This window comes from Hylobates moloch, unplaced genomic scaffold, assembly GCF_009828535.3.
Source record: "Hylobates moloch isolate HMO894 unplaced genomic scaffold, HMol_V3 SCAFFOLD_8, whole genome shotgun sequence".
Lineage (NCBI taxonomy): Eukaryota > Metazoa > Chordata > Mammalia > Primates > Hylobatidae > Hylobates > Hylobates moloch.
Window position 1 is genome coordinate 6574474 of NW_026652283.1, and position 27646 is coordinate 6602119.

Here is a 27646-nt window from a genome sequence, read left to right on the forward strand (position 1 = left end):
TTTTTTTTTTTTTTTTGAGACAGAATTTTCACTCTTATTGCCCAGGCTGGAGTGCGATGGCGTGATCATGGCTCACCGCAACTTCCACCTCCTGGGTTCAAGTGATTCTCCTGTCTCAGCCTCCTGTGTAGCTGGGATTACAGGTATGCACCATCACACCAGGCTGATTTTGTATTTTTAGTAGAGATGGGGTTTCTCCATGTTGGTGAGGCTGGTCTCGAACTCCCGACCTCAGGTGATCTGCCCACCTCAGCCTCTCAAAGTGCTGGGATTACAGGCCTGAGCCACTATGCCTGGCCCCTCTTGCTACTCTCTAAGGGGGAAATCTCATGTTTTTGTTTTCCTTTTGTTTATATGTGATGTTAGCATCATAATTCTGAAGGGATTGAGGGATGGAGCAGTATCACTACTGGGCTAGTTGTCTAGTCAGTTGCTAGCCATCACTCTAGTCAGCTATGGTAGAGTGATTTCTATGGTTTTCATCAGAATGGAAAGCAGTCAAGGGCATGAGAAGCTGCCAACACACTAGGCAAACAGAACTCAAAGGCCATAACCTCATAGTGGTGTTAGTAAGATAGTATCTTAAAGATAGCTGCCACCCCTCACATCTTTCATACCCTCACACATCCTTCATAAGAATTACCAATGTCTTATGGCAAGTTTTTAAAGAGACATACTTTCAGCTATATAATTTCTACCAAATATGTGAAGAAGAGGAACTTCCAACTCGGGGCAGATTGGAAGTTTTGTTTTGCTTCGAAATGGATGCAGGGATGTATTTGAAACATTATCTGCACAGTAAGAGCAGGCTGGAGGAGGGGGTCAGGGGCTGTAGAGTGGGGGGGTATCAGAGCTGAGAGGATCTGTAGCCCGTAAACCCCAGGTTTACTAGTGTGCAGGTAGTAAGATACAGCAATAGAATCCAGGAAATTGTGCTCTAATTACAAGTCATGCTTTTCGGTAACTTGATCTCTGTGCCTGTTTTACTATACAGTGAGAATACTAACTACCTCATAGGGTTGTTGCAATAAGTGAGTTTGAGTGTATCCATAAAGAGAGTAGATTCTAGTTCTAATACTGATGATGAAGTTAGGGCCATTAGGGCCTTTTCAAGAATTGGTGAGAGTGGGAGGAAAAAGCAGTAAATATTCAGGGAGCTAAGAAACATTGGCATATTTGGTCATATGTGATACATTCATTGGTATTACACAACAAATTGAGACACCATCTTAGGTGCCCACACAGGATATCTAGCACTAAATTAAGTGGGCTTTATTTATCCCAGCCAAACTAGGTAACAAGTACGATTGGCCAGCAGTCCCAGAGAACCACCAGTTCTCAGGATGTGGGAGCTTGGTCACAACTTTCACAACTTTTTTGGTGCTTAAAGCAAGGTTTTCTTTTTTTTCCACACAGAATCTCGCTCTGTGGCCCAGGCTGGAGTGCAGTGGTGCAACCTCGGCTCACTGCAACCTCCACCTCCCAGGTTCGTCATTCTTCTGCCTCAGCCTGTAGCTGGGACTACAAGTGCATGCCACCACACCTGGCTAATTCTTGTATTTTTATTTTTTTGAGACAGAGTCTCACTGTCGCCCAGGCTGGAGTGCCACGGCACGATCTTGGCTCACTGCAACCTCTGCCTCCTGGGTTCAAAAGATCCTCCTGCCTCAGCCTCCTGAGTAGCTGGTATTGCAGGCGCCCACCACTATGCCCAGCTTATTTTTTGTATTTTCAGTAGAGACGGGGTTTCACCATACTGGCCAGGCTGGTCTCAAGCTCCTGACCTCGTGATTTGCCTGTCTCGGCCTCCCAAAGTGCTGGGATTACAGGCGTGAGCCACCGCGCACGGCCATCAATTTTTGTATTTTTGGTAGAGATGGGGTTTCACCATGTTGGCCAGGCTGGTCTTGAACTCCTGACCTCAAGTGGTCTGCCTGCCTCGCCCTCCCAAAATGCTGGGATTACAGGCGTGAGCCACTGCACCAAGCCTTAAAGCAAGTTTCTTAATTCTCAAAAAAGGTATCTTCAGAGTTATCTAGTCCAATCCCTTCACTAACAGTTGAAGAAGCACCCTGGCCAACACTGGTTGATGGCAGGCAAAGGGCTAAAGTCCAGGTTTCATGACCACATTCTGCTCCACAGTACTACAGCTCTCCTGCATAAATCAATCTTGCATCCCTTAACCAGTTATGATTCCACAAGGTAATAGGCATACATATGTATACACATTGCCAACTGCAAGCCCGTTCCACAGACTCAGGCAGGAGTGTAGGTCCTTTCAAGAGGCTTCCATTTTTCTTCCATAGGGAGCTTAGCTGTTTTGTTAACACGTAACCAAAGCCTTGCTCTCACATATTTAGGCAATGCAATCCCCATGACAGAATGTGTATGTAGAAGTCCTCATAAACCAGGATTTCACTGGAGACATCATGAAACTGTACCCTTCCATGACTGGAGAATTGCACAAATGGGGCATCACCACACAATCACTTGCTCATCACACACACCCTGATGTAAATCCTCAGTACTGTTCTTGGACATCTCCCCAAATACCTTTTCCGCATGCTCGCTCACATCAGTAGCTCCACTGCCTCTGATCCTTTTACATGAATTTATTTCTATACAATGTTCTAAAAACACCCCTTGGTTTGTACATAAGTTTTTTTCTTTTTTTCTTCATTTTTAAATTGCTTTATAACAACTGGTTTCCTGATTTTTTTTTTTTTTAATTTCCTTTCCTCTGAAATCTGCCATGATTAAAAAAAAAAAAAAAAAGACGAAAAATGCTGTGGCTAGAGAACAGGGGTGGAGAGAGGGAAAAAAAGGACAAAAATAAACAAAACATCAAATATGAAAATTCTGAGATAATGCATTTATAAACACATAAATGGTTACAACAAAGATGGCCGTGATGAGTGGGTATAATATATTTATATATATATATTTATATATAAATCCGTGTCCGGCATCTGACCGTGGCACCTAGGGAGCTAAGTCCAGTCCTTGTGTTTGCCTTGAACTCTCCCTTCTCCGCAACACCCGTTTCGGAGTTTCACAGATAACACAAAGCCTCCCACAGCTCCTTGGCGGGTGGGTTGGGGAGACTGAGAGTATAGGGTCTTTGTAGGCAGAGGAGAGAGGCTCCAAGGAAATCCGTAAAACCATAACCCACACTTCTCAGCCATCTGTGACCAACTTGGGAATTTCTGGCCCCTTGGGGACCACATCTCAGCCCTCGCCCCCTTCAAATAAAAGGAGGTCTAGCCCCTACCCCAAATCTCCTTCTACCAGCAGTCAATAGGAAGTGAAATGAGACGATGTAGGGGAAGAAATGGCTCTCAGGGACTCAGGCATTTGGGAAACCTCTGTTCTTTTGCAGGCAAGAATAGAACAAGAGGCTGGTTGCATCTGGGGCTCCCTCTTCTCTGTTATCTGGGAGGGCCAGCCTCTAGTCTTACATCAGCCCAAACTTTGAGGATAAGGAGGGTAAGGATAGGGTAAGTGACCACACTGGACAAGTTTCTATGAGGTCATAGCAAATCCTTCCCTTGAGCACCAACCCCCAATTTTACAAGCTTTGCTTGGGAGGGGAGGCTGCTGGATGACACCATCAGCTCAGTATTCCTTTGCAATCAGGAGGGCTGATGTTCCTTTTGAAGAAGAGTTCAGAAAAAGGATGGTATCCTGTGAAGGAAAGCTGTGACTGAGGCCCAAGGAGATGGAGCCAAGGCCTGTCAAGGAAGAAAAGGACTTTTCCCACCAAGAGGAGTTGGAGAAAGAAGAAACCAGGACTACTTCTTCCTCTTCCCAGTGGGTGGCAGCACGGATCTCTAAGAGCTGGCCAGGTGCTCCACCTGGATGGTGCTGGTGGTGACAGTGAGGCAGATGTCCTTATGATGTTCCGCCGTCTTATAGGGGGTCAGGTCAAAGGAACACTGGGGTGGAGGGTTGGGATTGCTGTCCCCACCACCCCCACCCTGGGGGGCTGCCCCAGGAGACTGGAAGTGTGGTGGTGGCTGTTGCTGCTGCTGCTGCTGTTGCTGCTGTGATGCCTGGGAGGCTTGGGCCTGGGCCTGGGCTTGAGCCTGAGCCTGAGCCTGAGCCTGAGCCTGAGCCTGGGCTTGAGCTTGAGCCTGGGCCTGGGCCACTGCTGCCGCCGCTGCTGCTGCCTGCACTTGTTGCTGAAGATCAGGAGGGTTGTGTTTGCGCATATGTTTCATAAGGTATGTTTCCTGAGGGAGATGGTAAAAAGAAGTTGAGGGATAAAGAGGAAGGAAAAGAGATTACTTGTAACTAGCACCCCAGGCTCTGATTCTGCTGTAAGCAGAGTAAGCTTTACACTGGTTTTCTGGAGCCAAGACTGAGCAAAACTCAAGTAGCACTTTCAGTGGCTCACTACTGAGAAAAAAAAAAAGGGGAACCTTGAGAAGTCACCGAACATTCAACTGGCAAAGGAATGAGCTGCTATTTTTTTGAAAGACCCCTGAATGAAACAACTTTACAACCTTTTCTGGAGTCTCATGGAAAATATCTAACTGGGCCAGGTGTGGTGGCTCACACCTGTAATCCCAGCACTTTGGGAGGCTGAGGCAGGTGGATCACTTGAGGTCAGGAGTTTGAGACCAGCCTGGGCAACATGGTGAAACCCTGTCTCTACTAAAAATACAAGAAGTTGCTGGGCATGGCGACATGCACCTGTAATCCCAGCTACTTGGGAGGGGCTGAGGCAGGAGAATCGCTTGAACCCAGGAGGTGGAGGTTGCAGTGAGCCGAGATCACACCACTGCACTCCAGCCTGGGTGACAGGGCGAGACTCTGTCTCAAAAAAAACAAAAGAAAAAAGAAAATGCCTAACTGAAATCTGGCTCCCCTCAAAATTTCAAGTGGCTTTATTTTGCCTTATGTTTTAGTAAAACGAAGAATTACGGCTTATCAATCTCTAGAGGATTAGGGGATCAGGCATCCCCTAAATTCCTCAGCTATGGGTCTAATTAATTTCTGAATATTCACCTGTTCTGCTAAGTTGGAGCTAGGGAGGCAGGGTATTCGCTGCAACAGATCTCTACCCAGAAAATGGGGTGAAGTGGACTGCACTCTTAGAGGACTATGAGGAAGCAAAGAGAAGAAACGGAGCACTCACTGATGTGTATGCCCGACTGCAGATAGTGCAGGTGTACACCTTGGCATGCTTCACTGTGTGCGTAGAGAGGTGCACCTCTAGTGAGGCTGCATCCGTGTATGCCCGATGACAGTTGTGGCACTTGAAGGGTTTATCTTTGTTGTGTTGCCGTCTGTGGGACTGAGAAAATTGGGAGAAACCAGAATGAATACATTGCACTCTTCCCTCCTGCCCCCTTGACCTTGATGGAAAGCAAAAAGGTAGATGTCAGGCCTCCCAGCTTCTCTCTCCATCTGAAGAAAGTAGAAATTGTTTCAAATGAAACTTGAGAAGCTACAGGCTAAGGGTGGAAGCATACCTCATGTAGCACATACCAGGATCCCAAGACAGCTTATGCCCGTCTCACCAGTCCAGTGGTTCTTCAAGTGAGGCATGGGAATCTTTAGGGAACACTAAGACCTTCGCAGGGGGCCCACAGGGTCAAAACTTTTTTTTTTTTTTTTTTTTTTTAGATGGAGTCTCACTCTGTTGCCCAGGTTGGAGTATAGTGGCACAATCTCGGCTCATTGCAACCTCCGCTTCCTGGGTTCAAGCGATTCTCCTGCCTCAGCCTGCAAGTAGCTGGGACTACATGCACATGCCACCAGGCCTGGCTAATTTTTTTTGTATTTTTAGTAGAGACGAGGTTTCATCGTGTTGGCCAGGCTTGTCTCGAACTCCTGAGCTCAGGTGATCCGCCTGCCTCAGCCTCCCAAAGTGCTGAGATTACAGGTGTGAGCCACCGCACCCAGCCAAATCTTTTCAAAATAATAAAACAATGTTTGCCTTTGTCTCTCTTGAACCCGGGAAGTGGAAGTTGCAGTAAGCTGAAATCACACCACTGCACTCCAGCCTAGGTGACACTACAAGCCTCTGTCTCATACATACATGCGCGCACACACACACACACAAAGACGAAAAACCTAACTGAAATCTTGTTTCCCTCAAAATTTCAGGTGGTTTCATTGTGCCTTATGTTTTACATGTAACCGTTACAGAGGTTACATGATGTGTGATAACACAATAGGCCAGATACAGCAGATCTGAGAATCTACTCATCTTCTAGCTTAAGACATTAAAGACCCCTGTGCCAGGTGCAGTGACTCATGCCTGCAATCCCAGCACTTTGGGGAGGCTAAGGCAGGAGGATGGCCTGTGTCCAGGAGTTCGAGACCAGCCTAGGCAAGATAGCAAGACCCCATCTCTACAAAAATTAAAAAAAACAGCCAGGTGTGGTGGTGCATGCCTATAATCCCAGCTACTTGGGAGGCTGAGGTCAGAGGATCACTTGAGAATGGGAGGCGGAGGCTGCAGTGGGCCATGGTCACACCACTGCACTCAGCCTGGGTGACAGAGCAAGGTTCTCTCCCAAAAATAAAAAATAGACACTGCAAAAATATATAATAATGCCATTCTTCTCACTCAGTTGCTTTTGGAGGGTCTTGGAATATGTTATTTATGTTAACACACAATGGGTTTATTTTTGTTCTTTCTAAACAGATTACTATTATAAATATTTTTCAGGTTTTTCAGTTTTACGTCTATGTAGATAGCTCTTACCCACATAAACAAAAACTCTTTGGGTCCCTCAATAATTTTTGAGTGTAAAGGAGTCCTGAAAACGTTTGAGAACCACTACTATTCAAATGGCCCCAAGTCTCAGACTCAAGGTCTTGTGTGGAGGGTGGAACATTTACCTGCAGATTGGAGAGTTGTGTGAAGGCTTTCTCACAGCCTGGGTGTGCACATTTGTATGGTCTATCACCAGTGTGGATTCTGCACAGGATAAGAGAAGAAAGGGAAAGAATGTCAGCAAGGCTATTTAGGAACTGGCTCAACAAATCTTCTCTGGGCCAATCCTGCTCTCCTAAGGAGGCACATCAGATGGGCCTCCAAGAGGCACCAGCCTTCCTCTCTGATGTGGATCAGGTGCTGATGCCTGCATCACTCAGCTCAAGCTGAGGCTCCTCTCTGCTGGGGGAGGAGAGACTGAGGACTTGGTACCCAAGGGACAGGCAGCCCACAATTTGGCATACAAGTCAGCTCCTACAGTAACTGTCCTAACGAACATTCAAGACCATAACATAAACACAATGGCAAGGAAAAAGAAAAGCACAACGCATCTTCCTTGGCCCCACCTTATAGCCAGAAACAGTCCCCTCAGCCTTGAGCATCACTTCCAGAGAATGTTACGGTAACAAAGAAAAGCAGAGTTACAGATTGTGGAGAGTAGTAGTGATATTAATGGAAACTCATGAAAACTAAGTGCTTTTTGCAGCCCAGCCCCCAATGGCAGGAAATGCCTAGTTTAGTACCAATGTGACCTCTTTCCCCAACACCACAGGGCCCTCTGCTAAGGTGAGCCAAGGACTTGAGGGTGCAGTGACACCCACTCCTCATCAGCAACCTTTCAGAACCTTATCTATGACTAGGTGCTTTTCTGGACCTCTGGTATAAAACCTCAAAAACATCACAGGATGTGTCTCCTCTTATTTGTTTTTTTTTTTTTTTTTTTTGAGACGGAGTCTTTCTCTGTCCCCCAGGCTGGAGTGCAGTGGCGCGATCTCGGCTCACCGCAACCTCCACCTCCTGGGTTCACGCCATTCTCCTGCCTCAGCCTCCCGAGTAGCTGGGAATACAGGCGCCCGCCAACACGCCTGGCTAATTTTTTTTGTGTTTTTAGTAGAGACGGGGTTTCACCGTGTTAGCCAGGATGGTCTCGATCTCCTGACCTCGTGATCCGCCCGCCTCAGCCTCCCAAAGTGCTGGGATTACAGGCTTGAGCCACCGCGCCCGGCTGTCTCTTATTTGTGAGGAAAGCCTGACTCCTCCTCTTCTCAAAGCAAGATGTCTGATCACTTTAAGGTGAGATCATCACATCCACAAGAAGCCGGGTGAGACGGTCTATGGCCTGTAAGTCTGGACTCCAGTTCAACTTGAGATAGCACCGAAGGAGATCATCACTTCTTCTAGTTGGCAGGTTCACTTCTTCCTAGTCACTCCAGATTCACGGGATAAACACTGGGCATCTTTATGAAGCATGAGCTTTTTCATTTTCTGTTTGCTGATTCTCTCTGAACATTTAGTACACGTTTTCTTTTGTCCTCTACTCTTGGCATCCCTCAGAGCTTTGCTTGTTGCTGTGGGTGTCACCAGGCTGGTGCCCAGCTAATGTCTGATTTTATTTCCTGTTCATAATTGGTGCCCCAAGGGCTAGAGGTATGGTCTTCGCCACTCAAATGCCTCTGTTTTGGCATCAAGGGGCAAATCTTCCAAGATGGGTACATGAGTATTTTCAGGGAGGAAAATTAGAGAAAAGTTGTTTCCACTCCAGGTACGTGTCTGTCTCCCATGGATCAGTGAATATCATATAGTCACTGCAGCTCCCTGACGTAGCTCTTGCCCCAGAGAAGCTCTGTGTCCACTTGAATCTCCAATGTTGTTTGGTCTTCCTTCTCCCAGATGCCAGCCAGGTCTCTCCTCCAGCCAGGTCTCTCCCCCGCCCCCCGCATGCGGGTTGTTGTGTGTGTCCGGGGCGGGGGTGGGGAGGGCATGCCAGCGGGGCGGGGTCAGTAGCCCGCCACTCTCCCTTACCGTGTGTGCTGCTGGAGGTGGGAGAGCTGGCGGAAGGCCTTCTGGCAGTAGGAACAGTTGTAGGGCTTGGCCCCCGAGTGGATACGGAGGTGCTGGGCCAGGTAGGAGGTGTTGGCGAAGGTCTTGGAGCAGTGCGGGCACTTGTGGGGCTTGATGGTCTCCGTGTGCATCTTGGAGTGGATCCTGCCGGAGAGGAGAGGAGGGAAGGGGGGAGGAGGAAGCAGTTCGACACCAGGGGCTCAGCTCTCTGCTGGGTGAAATGATGTTGCTTGACGGATGAGAGCACCCCCTTCCTCCCTCCTCCCAAAAACACTCCAGCCTGGATAGGCAAATGAAGAGACACCCAGATCTAGGTTGTTGCTGATCGTGAGTCGGTGGCTAGAATGGCAGTGAGATGATGAAGAGCTGCAACCCATGGCTCCTGGTAACCTTAAAGTAGTCAATCTCATCAACCCTCCGCTTTTTCCTAAGGTTAACACACTCACCACAGATACCCTGCTTCCAAATAGTAATTTGAACAAAGACCAATACCGCCTGTTCCCCATGGACCTGACGTTGAATGCACACCTTGGCTCTGAACTGAAGCATATAGTAAAAGCGGGCCTGCTCTGCAGAAGATTTCCAAACACAGACACAGAGAGAAACCACAAAAATTGTTCCAGACTTTGGAATTGGAGACCACCATTTTCAAGGCCCCCCAAATAGCTAGGATATATAATTTCCACAGACAGTAATAGGAGGTTGAGGCTACCAATGGGCAAAGGTGAAAGGGAAAAAAAAATACATGTGGAGAGAGGAGTAGGTGCAGGCAACTTGGTCTTAGGGTTCACGGCCAGGTGGTGGGGTAAACCAAGAGCAGCCTTACCGGGTGTGCTGCTGAAGGTGGGAGAGCTGGCGGAAGGATTTCTCACAGAAGTTACAACTGTAGGGCTTAGCCCCTGAGTGTATACGGATGTGTTGGGCCAGGTAGGAGCTGTTGGCGAAGGTCTTGGAGCAATGTGGGCACTTGTGGGGCTTGGTCTCGGTGTGTGACTTGGAGTGGATCTGCATCTCCGACTTGGAGTAGAATGTCAGTGAGCACATCCGGCACCTGAGCCAAGTGAGGGCAATGGTTAGAACCCATCCCATCAAGAAGGTGTGGCTGAACCCTCCCCTCTACTTCCAACAGATGCCCACCTATCTGAGCTCTCTCCTACTCCAACTTGAGAGTAGAGCTCTATGTATTCATCTTTATGGCCTAAGCTTCTAACATGGTGCCCAGCACATTATAAATATTCAATAAATGTTTGCAGAATGACTGGACTGCCTCGATGTGCAAAAATGTATTTCAACCAGATAAAACGGAAAAACAGTATGAACTCTGGGCAGATGCAAATTTCAGTGGGCCAGGAATATCAGTTAACTTCTTTGCCTTCTGCCTACAGCTTGATTTCAAACATTTAAGGAATTCCTTTCTCTAATGTTCGTATGTGTGAAGTACATGCCTCTGTATTCCTCAAGACCCCTAGATGATAATGAAGAACAACTAACTAGATCCTCTCCTGTCTCCGCAGATAATTTTCTTCCCTCAGATTTTCCCCTACTTCCTTTTTGGCAGCGATTCCTAGAGGGACGGGGGTGAGGAAGTATCAGAATTATTTGGAGGGGCTTTTTCAAACCATGTATGTCTGCTCTCCACCCTCTTATCTGATGTTGCATCCATCATCTACCCACCCCTTGCCCACAGCCCCTTGATAATCAAGTGAAAACCACTTTTGCAATGACCAACATAGCTGCTAGGGGAAGGTGCCATCCCTCAAGCATTTGGGAGAAAAATGTTTACAAAACACCTATCTTCCACGCTAAACCTTTCCTCTTCCCTAGCACACGGGGCCAGTGTCAGCACTCTGGGTTGACATCAGTAGCACCTGATCGTACTTTCACTCATCCCAAGTTGGTAATCCTTTCCACTCTGGTATTGTCCACCAAATACCAATAAGGAGGCCTCTGAGCAAGTTAAGCCACAACTATTCAGACTTTACTGAGTAAAAGCTATCTTTCATTTTCGTAAACAATTCACCAGTGTAAAATGGGAGGTAGTAGAAAAGGCAATGGCCTGGAAGCCAGGCAATTAGCACAAGTCCCTCTTCTTTGGGTTCTCCCTAACTTATCTCCTTAAGACAGGCTTCAGATGGTGTGGGATGATGATTTCTGCACTTTTTTCATCTCAGGAAATGTTTTAGTTACCAGCTTATTGATCCCTGGCGGTTGTCTGAGATGTCCAATCATTGCAGGAGAGAGGGGGAGACTCTGTTTATAGTGAGCATAATCCAAAGGACACAGCCAGTGGGAATCGGGATGCCTGGGTTCTACTCAGGGTTCAGTTACAAACTTGCTCATTAATAGACCTCAATTTTCTGGTCTGTAAAATGGAGAGATAAATTTTTGCCCCCAGAAGGGCCAGCAAACGCCTAGGACAGTCAAAGGTAAGCCAAGTGTTCTCCAGTAATAAAACTGCATTCATCTTTTTTAGTAGAGACGGGGTTTCACCGTGGTCTCGATCTCCTGACCTCGTGATCCGCCCACCTTGGCCTCCCAAAGTGCTGGGATTACAAGCGTGAGCCACCGCGCCCGGCCAAAACTGCATTCATCTTAAGCCTTAGTGCTGATGTACGAGCTCATACTAGTAAATATTTCATTAAGACTGAGGTTAGAAGCTGGACACATTGTCACTTGAAGGGCAACTGTACTAAAGTTGCAAACTAATTTCCCTTGATGCTACAATTTCTCAGACAGGTAGAACATATTTATTTTAACCCAAATAAAATCTCGTCAATTTGTGTGTGAGGGTGTTCAATACACAATTCTGCCCTTAACATTAAGGTTAATTTTAAAAAATAATAATAACCCACTTAGTCAAAGTTTCCAATAAGAGAACTTGCAAAACTTTAATTCATTTATAATGTGCTGGCAAGGGAATGAGCAATCTCAGAAAACACTAGGTATAATAATGATGATGACCACAATGATAATAGTTGCCATTTGTTATGTCTGACAGTGCCAGGCACTAGGTTAGACACTTCAGACACATTGTTTCTACTCCTCACAACCTGGCAAGTCTTATCCATGTTTTACAGAAGGGAACACAAAGACTCAGAAAGTAAGGAATTTGCCAAAGGGCAGTTACTCACTACAAAGCCATGATGCCAGCCTACTTTAAGATTCCTAACACCAGAGGTATTCAAGCAGAGGTTGGAATCATCTGCCAGGAAGGGACTGACCAATGATATTTAAATATCATTAAAATATTTCCAACTTGAAAATTCTATGAAGTCAAATAAGAGAGTCCTCTAATGCAAGGTACTGGGTGGTTGGAAAGAAATGTAGTTTTGTAGAGTTGTGGCAGTCAGCAGGGGATAGAAAAGCCAGCATCCGTATCACGGTGTGCCTTCCTCCAGGGGCACCATTCACATCCAACACAATGCGAATGGGTTCCCTTGGAAGCATGCAATGCAATGGCCTTAATTATAATGATTACAATGGCCACTTTGAATTATCATCCATTTTTCCTAAAATGTTCAAAACAATTTCAAATATTCTGACTTTGCCTCAAAACATTTCTACAAGACCGATGAAGGCATGGCTGATCTTCCCATTTCACATATGGGAACAAAGAGTGGGAGATATGTTGACTTGCCCAGAGTAACAGAACCCAACTGCCCCAATACCCAGTCCAATGCTACTGACCACTGAAGAGGGTATGGCTGACCCACACATGCATCAAAACAGAAATTCACTGTGATAAAAAGATTTCTTTTGCCGGGCACAGTGGCTCACACCTGTAATCCCAGCACTCTGGGAGGCCAAGGCAGGCAGATCACCTGAGGTCAGGAGTTCGAGACCAGCCTGGCCAACGTAGTGAAACCCTGTCTCTACTAAAAATACAAAAGAATTAGCTGGGCGTGGTGGCGCACCTGTAGTCCCAGCTACTCGGGAGGCTGAGGCATGAGAATCGCTTGAACCTGGGTGGCGGAAGTTAGAGTGAGTTGAGATTGTGCCACTGCACTCCAGCCTGGGCGACAGAGCAAGACTCCATCTCAAAAAAAAAAAAAAAAAAAAAAAATTCTTTGGAATGTCAAGAGTTCTGAGTTTCTGAAGAAATTCTGTTTACCTAGGATACAATAAGTCTCCCTTCAATTTCAAAGTTCTTTGTAGTCACCTGGGTGGATGGTCATTCAGGAATTCCAAAAATACTGAATGTGTGAAAAGCCCTATGAGGCTTTCTTCCAACTGTATATTCATATTTCTTTTAACATATACAGTTTGGAAAGTCCAGAGATAGCTTTAATGTGGGTCGCTGTGAAACAAGGACAGAATGAGAGGACCCTGATCCATTAGAAGGGCTCTACAGGGTGTTAAAGGATCCTTCCACTACTTCTACAAATTGTGTATAGATGTATCTCCATGTCACAATGGCCTCATTTTAAACGAACACATAAGAATCTAGATTTCTATACGATAATTTAAAAGAGATTTTAATTTTATGAACTGATATATAAGAGAATGCCTTTAAATGAATCAAACTTGTCAGGTACCTTTATAATATGATATGATGGAAACATTTTCCAGGAACACTTTTATTGTATAAAGTGGGGTACACCTGTAATAATAAAGCTGCAGTGAACTTTTGGATTATGAGCTGGAATTCTGCAGTGCTCAATTCTGCATAGCAACACTCCTCTCATTTTCACTTATAAAGAGCGGTTTAAACACTCTGTAGGCTACTCTCCACGGCAGAACTATACAACACAAATAAAAATAAATGCTAAATAACTATTTCTTAACTTTCTTTTGAAGTTCCCAACATTTCAAATCTTATCTGATATATACTCCCAACAAATGGGAGGCATAAACAGAATTATCCCCATTTTACAGATGAGGAAACTGAGGCCCAGAGAGGGGAAAAGGACTTGCCCAGGGTCACACAGCAAATTCGTGGTGGAGCCGGGAACTGAATCCATGAGCCCAAGGCTCTGTCCATTTCCTGTGCCGCAGTTCCCTTCGCTCCTAAAATGGGAACAACATTGCCCATCTGGGTACACTAAGGAACTAAGGACAGACCCAGACTCCCAGCCATGCACATCTGCCCCTGTCTATATTAAAGCTGTGACAGTAGTTATCCCACTCTATACAGTGCTACCAAACTCCCCAAACCCACTAGGGCACGTGACAGTTCTCAAAGGGATTAAAAGATGTTCAACTTTCGAAGGGCAGGGAGTTTACTTATGTAATTATTTTTGTAGAGTATCACATGCAAATATGCATATAATGCTTTTTGGTAAAGGGGAACTTAGAGGAAGTGGAGAATCAAAATGACTTTCATAAATTAGAAAGTGAGGCCGGGCGTGGTGGCTCACGCTTGTAATCCCAGCACTTTGGGAGGCCGAGGCGGGTGGATCACGAGGTCAGGAGATCGAGACCACAGTGAAACCCCGTCTCTACTAAAAATACAAAAAAATTAGCCGGGCGTGGTGGCGGGCGCCTGTAGTCCCAGCTACTCGGAGAGGCTGAGGCAGGAGAATGGCGTGAACCCGGGAGGCGGAGCTTGCAGTGAGCCGAGATTGCGCCACTGCACTCCAGCCTGGGCGACAGAGCGAGACTCTGTCTCAAAAAAAAAAAAATAAAAAAATAAAAAAATAAATAAATTAGAAAGTGAGCAAAGTCATTCTTTAAGTATATATTCCAAAGGGGGAGGCATCCTATTCCTCCTACCTTCTTCTTATGAAGGCCCCTCCCATCATCCCAACCATGCAGGGTAAGGCAGGCTCAGTGTTCAAACATGACCCAGGAAGTGGTGGATGGCACACAGGTTAGGTGCTTACCAGAAAGGTTTCTTAGAAAAATAGGAATGGAACATGTAGAAAGCAAAAAGGAGCTGCAGCCAAGAGTCTCAAACCCAGCATAAAGCCTTATTACAAGAGAGAAATTCTACTTTGTTACTAAAAAATAAGTCAGTGTTAACGATCCCCAAAACCAGGGTTAAAAAAAGGAAAGGATGAAATGGGTCTCTGCATCCTAACAAGATGCTAGCAGCTCTGCCTCCTATCCTATGATGGGACACCTGACATGCAAGTGGCTCAGAGCTGGGAAGCTGTCAGAATGTAGCGCCTGACTGGGGCAGAACACAATGAGGGTAGAGGGAGAATCACCAAGCCAGGGATCCTCGCCCCATCCTGCCCCTGGCTCTGAGTCTTACCTGTAGGTCTTGCCGTCTTTCTGATGGTCATCATCATCCTCAGGGGAGAGGACATAAGGGTCATTCATCTCGGGCAGCCCTGATTCCAGCATCCGCTTCTTCTTCCGGCCCCGGGGTGGCTTAGGAGCCACACTGCCACCTCCACCACCACCTCCGCCTCCTTCCTCGGTTAGGGTCGATGCTACCTTCTTGGAGAGGTCAGGGACAACCTGCAGGGCTTGTGAGCCAGGGGGAAGAGCTGAGACAATCATGGGAGCCGAAATGGGGAAGGTCTGAGCTGATGATGCTGTGGTCACAAGAGAGCCTGAGGGGGACGTGATTACCAAACCCGGACCTAGGATTGGGAGAAAAAGGAGATGGCGTCATGTTGTTCAGTCCTGATCCTAATCCTATTTCATTTCCCCCAGATCACTGTATAATTAACCCCTCACCCCCCCGCCGACCCAACCCAGAGTACACAGGAAACCCCAAACCCTGTAGAAAAATAATGGTCTCCTAACCCTTGTCCCCACCCCCCTGGTAACAGTGAGATTTACCCCTTGATTGACTCCCTTCTCTTCTCCACCTCTGAGAACAGGAGACTCCTTGATTCAGAGAAGGAAAGAATGTCACCTCCTCAAAGGCAGGGACCGCATCTTCTACTTCTTTGTATCCCCCACAATGCCTAGCACATTGCTAGGCACACAGTAGGCACTTAATAAAAATTTGATTGAATAATCAAACACATATCCCACTCCCCATGTCCTTGGAGCCCTCCAGCCTGGGGTACTGATCATGGAAGATCAACACCTCAGATTGGAGAAGAGCAGAGTTGCTCACCAGCAGTCATCAGTCCTGTAGACGGCACAGGGACCACTGTGATATTCTGGGTAACGGACGCTTGGCTGTGTGGGGTCAGCTGGTCTGACTTGGACTCTGTGTCCATACTGATGCCTGAGGGCAGGGACACTGAGGCAGGCACTGTCAGCAAGGTGGGGTAGTGAGGTGGAGCCAGACCACAGCCCTTCTCTGGCAACAGTTGATCCTTCATCTTGTTGATGAACATTGTGTTCTCAATCTAAGAGAAAAGGAAGGGGAAGGGAGCACCCTCTTCAGCCTGAGAGGCTGATTCTGCTTGCTCGTGAGCACACTTCAGTGTCTGTCCTCCTCAGGGATCAGGGATGAGCACTTCATACCTCCGGCCTTCTACAGAGAAGCCAAGGCAGAAACACTAGATAATTCTCAGGGGTGGGGGACCCAGTAAAACAGCATGTGGTGTACTTTCAGTCTCCACAGTAACAGAACTTACTACTGAGAGTTGGAGAGAGCAAGAAAGCAACACCACTTACCTGACCTGAGACTGTGGGGATAGAAGGCCAGAAGTACGGGTTAGAATTGAAGTGAGATTCTTCCATTCTACCTGAAGAAAAAATGAGAGAACACATCACACTCAGGAATTACTCTGAAAAAGCTAAGCAATGGAGAAGGGGAACTGAAGAGTTCCTGGTCTCCTCTGGCACCTGATCACATGGCTGGGGACTGGCAGTCAAGACCTTAGTGTCTAGCACATTAGTCCCTTGGTCAGAGCCCCTTGTCACTGTATCCCCATCCAACAGAGGCTATCCTACTTAATGACTGTGAAAGAACTTACACGTATCACATTTACTCACACAATGTTATTCATGCCCCCTAAAGAAAAACTGGTATTACTTTCTTTTGCTGGCAAAAAGAAACTGAGGTCACGAGAGGGGAGATGATGTAGCTAAGGTCACAAAAAACAAATCACTGACTGACTTGAAAACGGCCAGGTACCAGTACCTATCATGATTCCTCTTTCTCTTATTCTTCAAAACTATATTCCTTGAAATAAAAATTTTACTTTTTTTCTGTTTTTGAGACAAGGTCTTACTCTGTCACCCAGGCTACACTGTAGTGGCACAATCATAGCTCACTGTAGCCTCAATCTTCCAGGCTCAGCCTCCCAGGGAGCTGGGACTACAGGCCGTGTGCCACTATGCTAGACTAATTTCTTTTTTCTTTTTTTTTTTTCAAGTAGAGACAGGGTTTTTCCATGTTGCCCAGGCTGGTCTTGAACTCCTAGGCTCAAGGGATCAGCCCACCTTGGTCTCCCAAAGTGCTGGGATTACAGGCGTGAACCACCGTGCCCAGCCAATAAAAATTTCAAGAGTTCCAACCAATATGTCTACAGTTCTGTGTAGTTTGAGAAGGTTCCAGGCCAGAACACAATACGACTACGAAAATTAAAAAATGAAGACTGGGCGTGGTGGTTCACACCTGTAATCCCAGCACTTTGGGAGGCTGAGGCAGGTGGATCATTTGACCTCAGAAGTTCAAGACCAGGCTGACCAACATGGTGAAACCCCATCTCTACTAAAAATACAAAATTAGCTGGGCATGGTGGCACATGCCTGTGATCCCAGCTATTTGGGAGGCTGAGGCAGGAGAATTGCTTGAACCGGGAGGCGGAGGTTTCAGTAAGCTGAGATTGCGCCACTGCACTCCAGCCTGGGGAACAAGAGGGAAATTCCGTCTCAAAAAAAAAAAAAAATTCAGAATCAAAACATATTTTGAGTACCAACTACTATCTGAAGACCACACCCCACCAATCCCACCAAGGTCTAAGAACATCCATGGTGCTACATTGGGTACCACACATGCCGTGCTGAGCAGTGAGAATCAAGGCATTACTAGTTTTAAAAAGTGTTCTGGCACTAGTAGTATCCCAGGTTTCCAAAGGGATTCAGAATAGGCATAATAGTGGGCCAGAAGACACACACAGTGCCAGACTCCTGCTTTGTATTTCTCAAAAACTGTGCTTCCGGCTGGGCATGGTAGCTCACGCCTGTAATCCTAGCACTTTGGGAGGTGAAGACAGGTGGATCCCCTGAGGTCAGGAGTTCGAGACCAGCCTGGCCAACATGGTGAAACCCCATCTCTACTAAAAGTACAAAAAATTAGCCAAGGCATGGTGGTGCGCGCCTGTAATCCCAGCTACTCGGGAGGCTGAGACAAGAGAATTGCTTGAACCCAGGAGGCGAAGGTTGCAGTGAGCCAAGATTGCGCCATTGCCTGGGCAACAAGAGTGAAACGCCATCTCAAAAAAAAAAAAAAACTTTCCGAGAAACAAGAAGAAAAGTAACCCCTCCGAATTACGCCAACAAATAACAGATGGATACAGAACACAGGCATCCCACCACCCAGTTTCACATTCTGATCACTTCTAGCAAGGTTTAATTGGCAGTATGTTGGTCAAGAGTAGCTTCCCAAAATCCTGGACCAGCAAAGATAGAGCCCCACAAAAGGCAAATAAGAGAGTGTGAGACTGGTGAAATGGGGAAATGAGAAACAAAAAAAATACATAAATAAACAGTATTACCAGGCTGCTACTCTGAGCAAAGCACAACCAAGGTTCAGGTGGGGAAGACCCGTGACAGGAAAGTTAGACCCACTGAGGATACACTGGAGGCAAACACTAAGATACTGAGAGCTAAAGGGTAGGCTGGGCACAGAACTCAGTTTTAAGTACTAAGGAAACAGGGAAGGATCTTCAACAAAGGCGCTGAAGCTGAAAATCACTCTAACATAACACTGTTCCTTATCCTTTTATAGAAAACATCACTTTTTTTGGTTCTATTAAACAGCACCCCCAATTTTCATAAAATCTATAAAGAGAAACTGAATTTCAGCCTTTTTTAAAAGTAGCAAGGGTGGAATGTACCAAATCTGTGACTACAACAGCTTCATATAAATAGGCTCACTATTAAATGACCAAAGATCAAGTATACATCAATTCTGTTTTCTGAGTTATAAAACACAATAAAACTAATCAGTCTCTGATACAGGTACTAACTTGGTCCTTCCAGCCACAGCTTTACAAAGGGGTCTTATGGCTGGGTGTGGTGGCTCATGCTTGTAATCTCAACACTTTGGGAGGCCTAGGTAGGAGGATCACTTGAGGTCTGGAGTTTGAGATCAGGCTGAGCAATATATTTGAGACCGTGTCTCTAAAACAAAATTGAAAAAAGAAAAAAAAAAGAGGCGAGTGTGGTCGTGCATACCCATAATCCTAGGTATTTGGAAGGCTGAGGTGGGAAAACTGCTTGAGCCCAGGAGTTCAAGACTGCAGTGAGCTATGAACACACTACTGTACTCCAACCTGGGTAACAGGGCAAGACACCATCTCAAAAAAAAAAAACATGCAAGTTGTGGTGGCTCACGTCTGTAATCCCAGCGCTTTGGGAGGCTGAGGTGGACAGACTGCGTGAGTCCACCAGCACAGGCAACATGGTGAAACCCTATCTCTACAAAAAATACAAACATTAGCCAGGCATGGTGGCAGGTGCATGTAATCTCAGCTACTTGGGAGGTTAAGGCAGTAGAATCATTTAAGCGCAAGAGGAAGAGGCTGCAGTCAGTAGAGATTGCACTCCAGCCTGGGTAACAGAGAGAAACCCTGTCTCAAAAACAAACAAAAAACAAAATGAAGCAAAGATGGGAGTCTCACGTTCTCTTCAGGAAACAGAATCAAGATACAATCAGATCACAGTTTAAGAGAATTCAATCTTGGCAAACTTTTTGGGAAGGAGCAATCACGTCTTTTACATCTGTATCTTATAAATATCCCCAACATATGACTTTATCATCAAAGACACAATTACATATTTACTGAATTGAACAACGGTACACTACCTACATATAGATTTTGCATACAATGCTAGGGCTTCCAGTCTTAATCCACAATCCCTGTCTAACCTTCTAGTGGAAAGAAATGAAACAGACAAGAGATAAGAGTGGTGATAAATGGTGGGAATTAAGTAGAGAATCAGGATGGAGAGAATGGGTGCGGTGGCTCACGCCTGTAATTCCAGCACTTTGGGAGGCTGAGGCAGGTGGATCACTTGAGGTCAGGACTTCGAGACCAGACTGGTCAACATGGTGAAACCCCATCTCTAGTAAAAATACAAAAATTAGCCAGGCATGGTGGCACATGCCTGTAATCTCAGCTACTCAGGAGGCTGAGGCAGGAGAATTGCTTGAACCCGGGAGGCAGAGGTTGCAGCGAGCCGAGATCTAACCACTGCACTGCAGCCTGGGCAACAGAGCAAGACTCTGTCTCAAAAAAAAAAAAAAAAAAAGATTAAAAATAATAATTAGGAGGGAGAATAAATGAAAGAAAGGGCCAATGTATAATTTTCCCCAAAGAATCAAGGAAGTTGGCTGGCTGTGGTGGCTCATGCCTGTAATCCTAACACTTTGGGAGGGCGAGGTCGGTGGGTCACTTGAGCTCAAGAGTTCAAGATCAGCCTGGCCAACACGGCAAAACTCCATCTCTAATAAAAATACAAAAATTAGCAAGGTGTGGCCGGGCGCGGTGGCTCACGCTTGTAATCCCAGCACTTTGGGAGGCCAAGGCGGGCGGATCACGAGGTCAGGAGATCAAGACCACGGTGAAACCTCGTCTCTACTAAAAATACAAAAAATTAGCCGGGCGTGGTGGCGGGCGCCTGTAGTCCCAGCTACTCGGAGAGGCTGAGGCAGGAGAATGGCGTGAACCTGGGAGGCGGAGCTTGCAGTGAGCTGAGATCGCGCCACTGCACTCCAGCCTGGGTGCCTGGGTGACAAAGCAAGACTCCGTCTCAAAAAAAAAAAAAAAATTAGCAAGGTGTGGTGGCACACACCTGTAGTCCCAGCTACTTGGGAGGCTGAGGCAGGAGAATCACCTGAGTGCAGTAAGTCGAGATTGCACCACCACAGTCTAGCCTGGGTGGCAGAACAAGACCCTGTCTCGATAAAATAAGAATAATAAAGAGGAAGGAAGGAGATGCACTATGGATGTGAAAACGTAGGAAGGAGGAGGCTGAGCACGGTGGCTCATGCCTGTAATCCCAGCACTTTAGGAGGCCAAGGCGGGTGGATTACGAGGTCAGGAGTTCAAGACCAGTCTGGCCAACATGGTGAAACCTCGTCTCTACTGAAAGTACAAATATTAGCCACGCACGGTGGTGCATGCCTGTAGTCCCAGCTACTCAGGAGGCTGAGAAAGGAGAATCACCTGAACCTGGAAGGTGGAGGTTGCAGTGAGCCAAGATCGCACCACTGCACTTGAGCCTGGGCAACAGAGCGAGAATCCGTCTCAAAAAAAAAAAAAAAAGTGGTGGACAATATCCCCACTATCATTATCATTACAACTCATTAAAGACTTATTGCGTTCAAGGTAATCTAAGCACTTTACAGCTACCACGTCATTTAGTCCCTGCAACAATGAGGTAGGTACCGTAATTCCCATTTGAAATGAGGAAACTGGGGGCACAGAGTCCAACAGTAAATAGCAAAGCAGGAATGTGAATCCAGGCACCAAAAAGCAAGTTAAGGAAAGGGGCTCTACAAGGAAACAAAACCATATAACTGTAGTACACACTTTCTGATGTTATGGCTTGATCCAGGAAATAAAATTTAGAGTATTTCCAGGAATGAACTATGTATTTTCCAGCTAGTTCTCAAAAAATGTTTTCAAAATTGAAGTTTCTGATAACAGCAAAATGACATGCAGTTCAAGGTCATATTCCTTATTCTGTGAAACCTCACGTAGCTACTAAGATAACTTACTTTAGGATGACAGAGCCTGAATAAAGAGGCCGGACTTTACAAAGGAAAATAAATAAAAAGCCCCTCCACTTACTTGGATGCCTAGTTTATTGCTCTGCTGTGGTTCTTAAGAGAACCACAGCTGGTCCAAGGACAAGACAAGACAATACATGTGCATTACCAGCTTCCGATAAATAGGTCAGCCCAAAAGAGAACTGCTCATCCAACTAGAAGCAACCTTTACCAGCAAAATGACACCTGAGAAATGCTATGCCACTGTGCTACTGATGAGGCTGACTCAATCTCTGTACTCCTGAAATGAGATCAATGGAGAGTTAAGAATCAAAACTACTGCTAGAATACAATGTAAATGGCGCCCCCTAGAGTTGTGTGAAAGCGCATTCTGGTGCCAGATCACTCAAATATCTGCTTACTGTCTGTTTTACCGCTTACTCTATCTTTCGTGGAGGAAATTTCTCCAAATCATCCCAACATTCAATCAGGCACATATCAACATTCTCATCACCCAAAGCAGCCCACTGATGTTACACAGAAAACTCATGTCTACACAGACAGTGCCAATTTTAATGATTATGCCAATATATTTAAAGAAAGTATTTTGGGAGGCCAAAGTAAGAGAATCACTTGAGCCCAGGAATTCAAGAACAGTCTGGGCAAAATAAGGAGACCCTGTATCTACAAAAAATTAAAACGTCTCTACAAAAAATTAAAACAGTAGCCAGGCATGGTGGCTCACACCTGTAGTCCCAGTTACTTGGGAGGCTGAGGCGGGAGGATCGCCTGAGCCCAGGAGGTCGAGGCTGCAGTCAGCCATTATCACGCCACTGCACTCCAGTCTGGCCAAAAGAGTGAGACCCTGTCTCAAAAAGAAAAAAAAAAAAAAGGAAAAAAAGAAAAAGAAAAAGAAAGAGAAAGAAAAGAAAAAACAAAAGAGAAGGAAAGATATAATTTGGTGGAAAGAAAAATGCTGGCAGGCTGAAAATCTGGGTTCTCATATCAACTTTACTATTGCACCAAACCTCAACCGTTCTGTTAATAAGAAGTGAGGTTTACTGCTGGGCGAGGTGGTTCACGCCTGTAATCCTAGCATTTTGAGAGGCCGAGGCAGGTGGACTGCCTGAGCTTAGGAGTTCAAGACCAGCCTGGGCAACATGGTGAAATCCCGTCTCTACTAAAATACAAAAAATTAGCTGGGCGTGGTGGCATGCGCCTGTAATCCCAACTACTCAGGAGGCTGAGACAGGAGAATTGCCTGAACCTGGGAGGTGGAGTGGAGGTTGCAGTGAGCGGAGATCACACCATTGCACTCCAGCCTGGGCGACAGAGCGAGACTCAGTCTCAAAAAAAAAAAAAAAAGAAGGCAGGTTTACTATAATTAAGTTGGAGAGTAATTTTCTCTCAAGAGACACAAGGAACTACATAGTCCTTCTCCAATCTCAAAAGAAATCTCAGAAGCCCTCAGGAGATAAAGAAGAAAGACACTATCAAGTATTAATAATAGTCATGAAACATGGTAGGACTTGAACTCTTGGACCAGAGCTTTGTCTATCTGACCACATCCTTCCATAATGCTACCAACCATCCAGGGATAAGGATGACATGGCCTCCAGCAGGTGTTTTTGGCAGATATGGTGAAGACCACCATCTCTTTCCCAGAACCCACTAACTGTTTTTTACTGTTGTTTTTTCAAATGAAGCATGATTTTCTTTTCCCAAGAAAATAGCATTCCCTTAACACAACCAACCCTTAGAAAACCATGAAATACACTCATCAAGTTCAATAGCTAGAGAATGGCCTTGGGAATCAAGACTTCTGAATTCTTTTTTTTTTTGAGACAGAGTCTCATTTTGTTGCCCAGGCTGGAGTGTAGTGGCGCAATCTCAGCTCACTGCAACCTCCACCTCCTGGGTTCAAGCAATTCTTCTGCCTCAGCCTCCCAAGTAGCTGGGATTACAGGCGCTTGCCAACACACCTGGCTAATTTTTGTATTTCTAGTAGAGACGGGATTTTGCTATGTTGGCCAGGCTGGTGTCGAACTCTTGACCTCAGGTGATCCGCTCTCCTCAGCCTCCCAAAGTGCTGAGATTACAGGTGTAAGCCACCGCGCCCAGCCAAGACTTGTGAATTCTAATTCTAGGTCCTGTATCAGTGGATGACTCTTAACTATTTAAGTGGATGAATTAACCATTTTACTAGGTTTCTATTAGGATGGAGAATGGAAGAGGATGAGGCCTGTATAATAAGTTTGTAAGGCATATGGTGATGGGATACAGGCAGCACAAAAAAGAGAAAGAATGAAATGCCCCAAGTGCTCCTGAAAGGAAGAGTTACAGAAATACTTCCACAAGATGAGGACTATTAGCGACAATTAGTGAAAATTACACAAGGACTACATAATTACAAAGGAACTACCCAAAAGTAACAAATCTATAGCCTCCAGTTTAGAAATCATCTACAAGTAGCATCGACAAGAAAAAGATGGAAAAAAAACAATCAACTTGAATTCAACTACAGAAAGAACTTAGACACTATTGAGAAACCATTCCAAAACACACAACTGCAGAAAGGTTACCTTAGCTCAAGACTTGAAATGAAGAAACACAGAGAAAGTTTTTTTTTTCTCAATAAGGAAACAAAATTTCTTTCTCTCAGGATCTAAAGACATTCAAGAAGGGCCATCCCAGTAGGATGTGTGTTTCCTGCCACTATCCATAAACTCTTCCAAGTATAAGTAACTCAGAACAAATGCACCCCAATATTACTGGGAAACATCATCACACCATACACAAACAGACTAAACAGGACTGCTACCACCACACAGCTGGCAACCTGGGCCAACAGCTTCTAGCCTGGGCACCACCGGACCACTTAACCCTGCAACCTGTGGGAGGGACGGCACGGTGGTTCTCCTTGCCCTGTCTGTTCCACTATAAATGATGGATCCGGGGAATGTGAGGCCAAAATAAATAAATAAGACTGGAGAAAAAGAGATATGTACCCAATATTTAATCAACTTGGCTCAGAAACCCACAGGGCATTTTATAAACCAACCTGGAACTGGTTTTTAAAAGATACCTCTGGGATCATAAGTTCTGAACTCAAACTCTTTAGGTCCACTCACTGTCATTTTCAGGATACCCCAAACTCTTCCAGACCTACTTCTGGAGTCTACTCCACAGAGTTTTATCCACTTCACTCTAAACTACCCATGAAGCAGTTTTTTTTTTTCCCTGAAAATTTCATCTTGCCACACCAAATTCAAACAACCCTGTGTCACAGATTCTAATCACTCCACAGACCCACTTCTAACACTCCACTGGACTATTTGGGATAGGAACTCCATTCTATACTCAGCCCTACTTGTTCCAGACACAGGAAAGCAATTCCATAAGGACTATATTGGCATTTAGGGTCTTTGTGTCCCAAAGCAGAATAAAAATTTCTCCTTTGGACACAAGGCAACACTATTCAGTGGCTTCACCTGAGCATTTCATATTTCATTCCTGATGAGCATTAGTAGGAATGGAAAGTGATGGGGGATAGCGCCAACTTTTTACACAGAAACTTCCTGACCCTCAAGAGATGACAGAAAAAACTGATTTCTCTCCCACAACGATCTCAGCATTACAATTGCTATTACTTTAAGTATTCTATCACATTGTGAAACACACATACATGCCCCATTTAGTTGTGACCCTTTCTCCCCCAAAACCAGAAATGCCATTAACCCCAAAATTATCTTACCCTCTCTCTCTCTTCCTCCTGCCGTCTTATTCCTTCTCCTTTCCAGGGCTCCTGAACTTTCTGTAAACAAATTGTCTAGGTTACAGGGGCCAGGCAGGGTGCAGCCACCAGAGGACTGTGGAGAACCTCTGGAATTATTTGTCAGCAGTCAGTCTGGAAGGCAGGCAGACCCCCCAACCAGCAATCCAAAGACGGGTGGATATAATAACAGGAGTCTAGTGCCACCCTCTACGTGGATACGAGGGAAATAAATCCAATTCCCAGAAACTAAGACGAACTCTATCACCAGCGTTTGGGTTCCACTCCTAGGCTCAGAGACTGGTCCTTGCTCTTTCCCAGGCCACAGGTAACCAGGGGTCAGAGAACAGAAGAGATGGAGAAGGAGGAGGGTCTCTGCCCCTGAGGAGTGGCTTCAGAAGGCAAAGCTGAGGGCTGGGGGATGCACAAGCCCTTGTGTCAGGCACAGTGCCAGTTCAGGCCCAGCCACTTCCTCTAGCCTTCCCCCTACTTCTTCGAGGACTTCGCCCCCTGCCTACCCAAGGCCTTGTGCCAAGAAGTACCTCCCTCAGCCTGCACCGTGGTCTATCTACTGGAGACCCCAGCTGTCCCCTCAAAACCTTCGCTCCCCTGAGACAGTTCCTGGGAGCCTTCTCCTGATGTCGCCCCCTACCCCTTTCTCAAAGACCCTTCCTTGGGACGTCCCTCCTTCCCCTCCAGGGAGCTGAACTCTGCCACCCACCAGACAGGCACCCGCCCCCTAAACCCCCCCATTCCTCCCCATCGCCCGCTCCTCCACAACCACTTCCGGTTCCGGGACGGACACACACACAGTCACATCGTGGACCCCCCCTTCCTTGCCAGCCCAAGGGAAAGGGGAGGGGGGAGGAGCAGGGAGCTTGGCGCGCGCCGGCTGTACCGGCGCGAGACTCACCGGGCGGCGACGGCTGCGGCGGCGCCAGAGCCTGAGCCAGAGCGCCGGAGGGGCGGCGTTTGCTGGGAAAGGAGGGAGCCGAGTGGGGTGGGAGGACCAGGAAGGGGCGAGGGAGGGGAGAAAGCGCGAGGCGCAGCGCGCGGGCACGCACTGCTGGCGCGAGACAGACCCACACACTCACACGCACGGAACGCGCGCGAGACACCCGCAGGGCGGGGGCGCGAGGCAGTGGGTGGCCCCCCTCCCTGCCGCCCTCCCCTTGCACTCACCCGGAAGTGGTGCTGCAGCTCGTGCTCCCGCGAACCCCCGTTCCTCCACGCCCCCCTCCCTCCCCCCAACAGAGAAGAGCTCTGCGGAGAGAAGGCGGGAGCGCCGGAAACGAAAAGGGGGGAGGGAGGGAAATAGCAATGTAGGGGGGGGCGCTAATGGAGAAAGAGGGGCGTGCAAAAGCCGAGTCACTTCCGGGAGTGGCTGGAACACATCCGGCGCTGCTAGCGCTACGAGATATTCAGGGCAGAAGTTACGATAACTCGGGGCGGAAGTAACTTCTGCCCAGCGACTGGGTAGAGGGGATGTGACGCTATAGCGGAAGTGAAGGCGGGTTCCGCTAAGAGCAAAAGCTGAAACCGGAGGACTGCGGCCCTGCGCTTCCGGAAGGGACATCTGGGGAAGGTGGGGGGGTAGAAATGCGACAGGTTCATGAATTATCCATCAAGGTAGGAGAGGAGGTGTGGGTTCTTCAGATGCTGGGACCCCGTTTCTCTTCCCTCTGGGTGTTGAATAAGCTGATGTAGGAAATTACCATTATTTTTTCCGATACCCCCAAGAATGTCTCAATGCTTTGTATATGCGGGAAAGGACTAGGACGTGTCCTTGTTTTTCTGAGGTCCCTACTTAGGGCCAGTTAGAACCTCTCCCAGCCATCAAAATCTCTCTCTCTGACACACCCCTTACTTTCTTTACTTTGGTCTTTTCTTGTTGCCCATACCCACATATCTATCCCCTTACCCTGCTTTACTTTTAAATGTAGCATTTATTACTGCCTGATTTATTGTTTGCTGTCCACCTCTCCCCACTAAAATATTGGCTACAGGACAGCGAGGACTGAATTGTTCGTTGCTGTATCCTCATATCCTGGCAGTTAAGTGGTCTGTAAACTCTTGTTGTATAAATGAACTATAGTTCATTATGAACACCTAATATGAACCCTTTTAGGAAGCCTTGCCTGATTGCTCCAACCTGTAATGGTCCCTCTGAATTCCCATAGCATTTAATACGTACCTTTTATTGATATTTTAACTATTTCATACATGTGATTCCCCAGCAAGATTGTCAGCTCCTTATGGAAGGAAATACTTTGCTTTGCTGAGCATATAG

The 27646-nt window shown here is 46.5% G+C and overlaps 1 protein-coding gene across 16 annotated transcripts; it reads right to left on the reverse strand.

The window, feature by feature from the left end:
• Positions 1-1840: 1840 nt before the first annotated feature.
• ZNF384 (zinc finger protein 384) lies at positions 1841-26814 on the reverse strand. 16 transcript variants are annotated; one of them, XM_032159421.2, is made up of 12 exons: positions 26539-26801; positions 25339-25398; positions 16316-16386; positions 15807-16044; positions 15524-15571; positions 14988-15321; positions 13706-13798; positions 9618-9842; positions 8753-8935; positions 6856-6934; positions 5141-5299; positions 1843-4232 (listed from the first exon to the last, which is right to left on the reverse strand). In XM_032159421.2, exons 3-12 carry the CDS (start codon positions 16379-16381, stop codon positions 3831-3833), a joined length of 1827 nt encoding a protein of 608 aa, XP_032015312.2. In that variant the 5' UTR covers positions 16382-16386; positions 25339-25398; positions 26539-26801; the 3' UTR covers positions 1843-3830. The 16 variants fall into 16 exon arrangements, with proteins under 16 accessions (XP_032015316.2, XP_058298315.1, XP_032015312.2 ...); XM_058442336.1 differs by lacking the exon at positions 26539-26801 and adding an exon at positions 26270-26507; XM_058442337.1 differs by lacking the exon at positions 26539-26801 and adding an exon at positions 25899-26064.
• Positions 26815-27646: the final 832 nt, after the last annotated feature.

What these genes read in the sequence shown, in the direction of transcription:
- ZNF384 (XM_032159421.2), bottom strand. Translation starts at nt 16,381, where the DNA reads ATGGAAGAATCTCACTTCAATTCTAACCCGTACTTCTGGCCTTCTATC. An exon ending in TACAGGACTGATGACTGCTG is followed by an intron (nt 15,572 to 15,806) that starts GTGAGCAACTCT and finishes CTCTGAATCAAG; the next exon opens with GAGTCTCCTGTTCTCAGAGG. An exon ending in AGAAGGGAGTCAATCAAGGG is followed by an intron (nt 15,322 to 15,523) that starts GTAAATCTCACT and finishes TCCCAATCCTAG; the next exon opens with GTCCGGGTTTGGTAATCACG.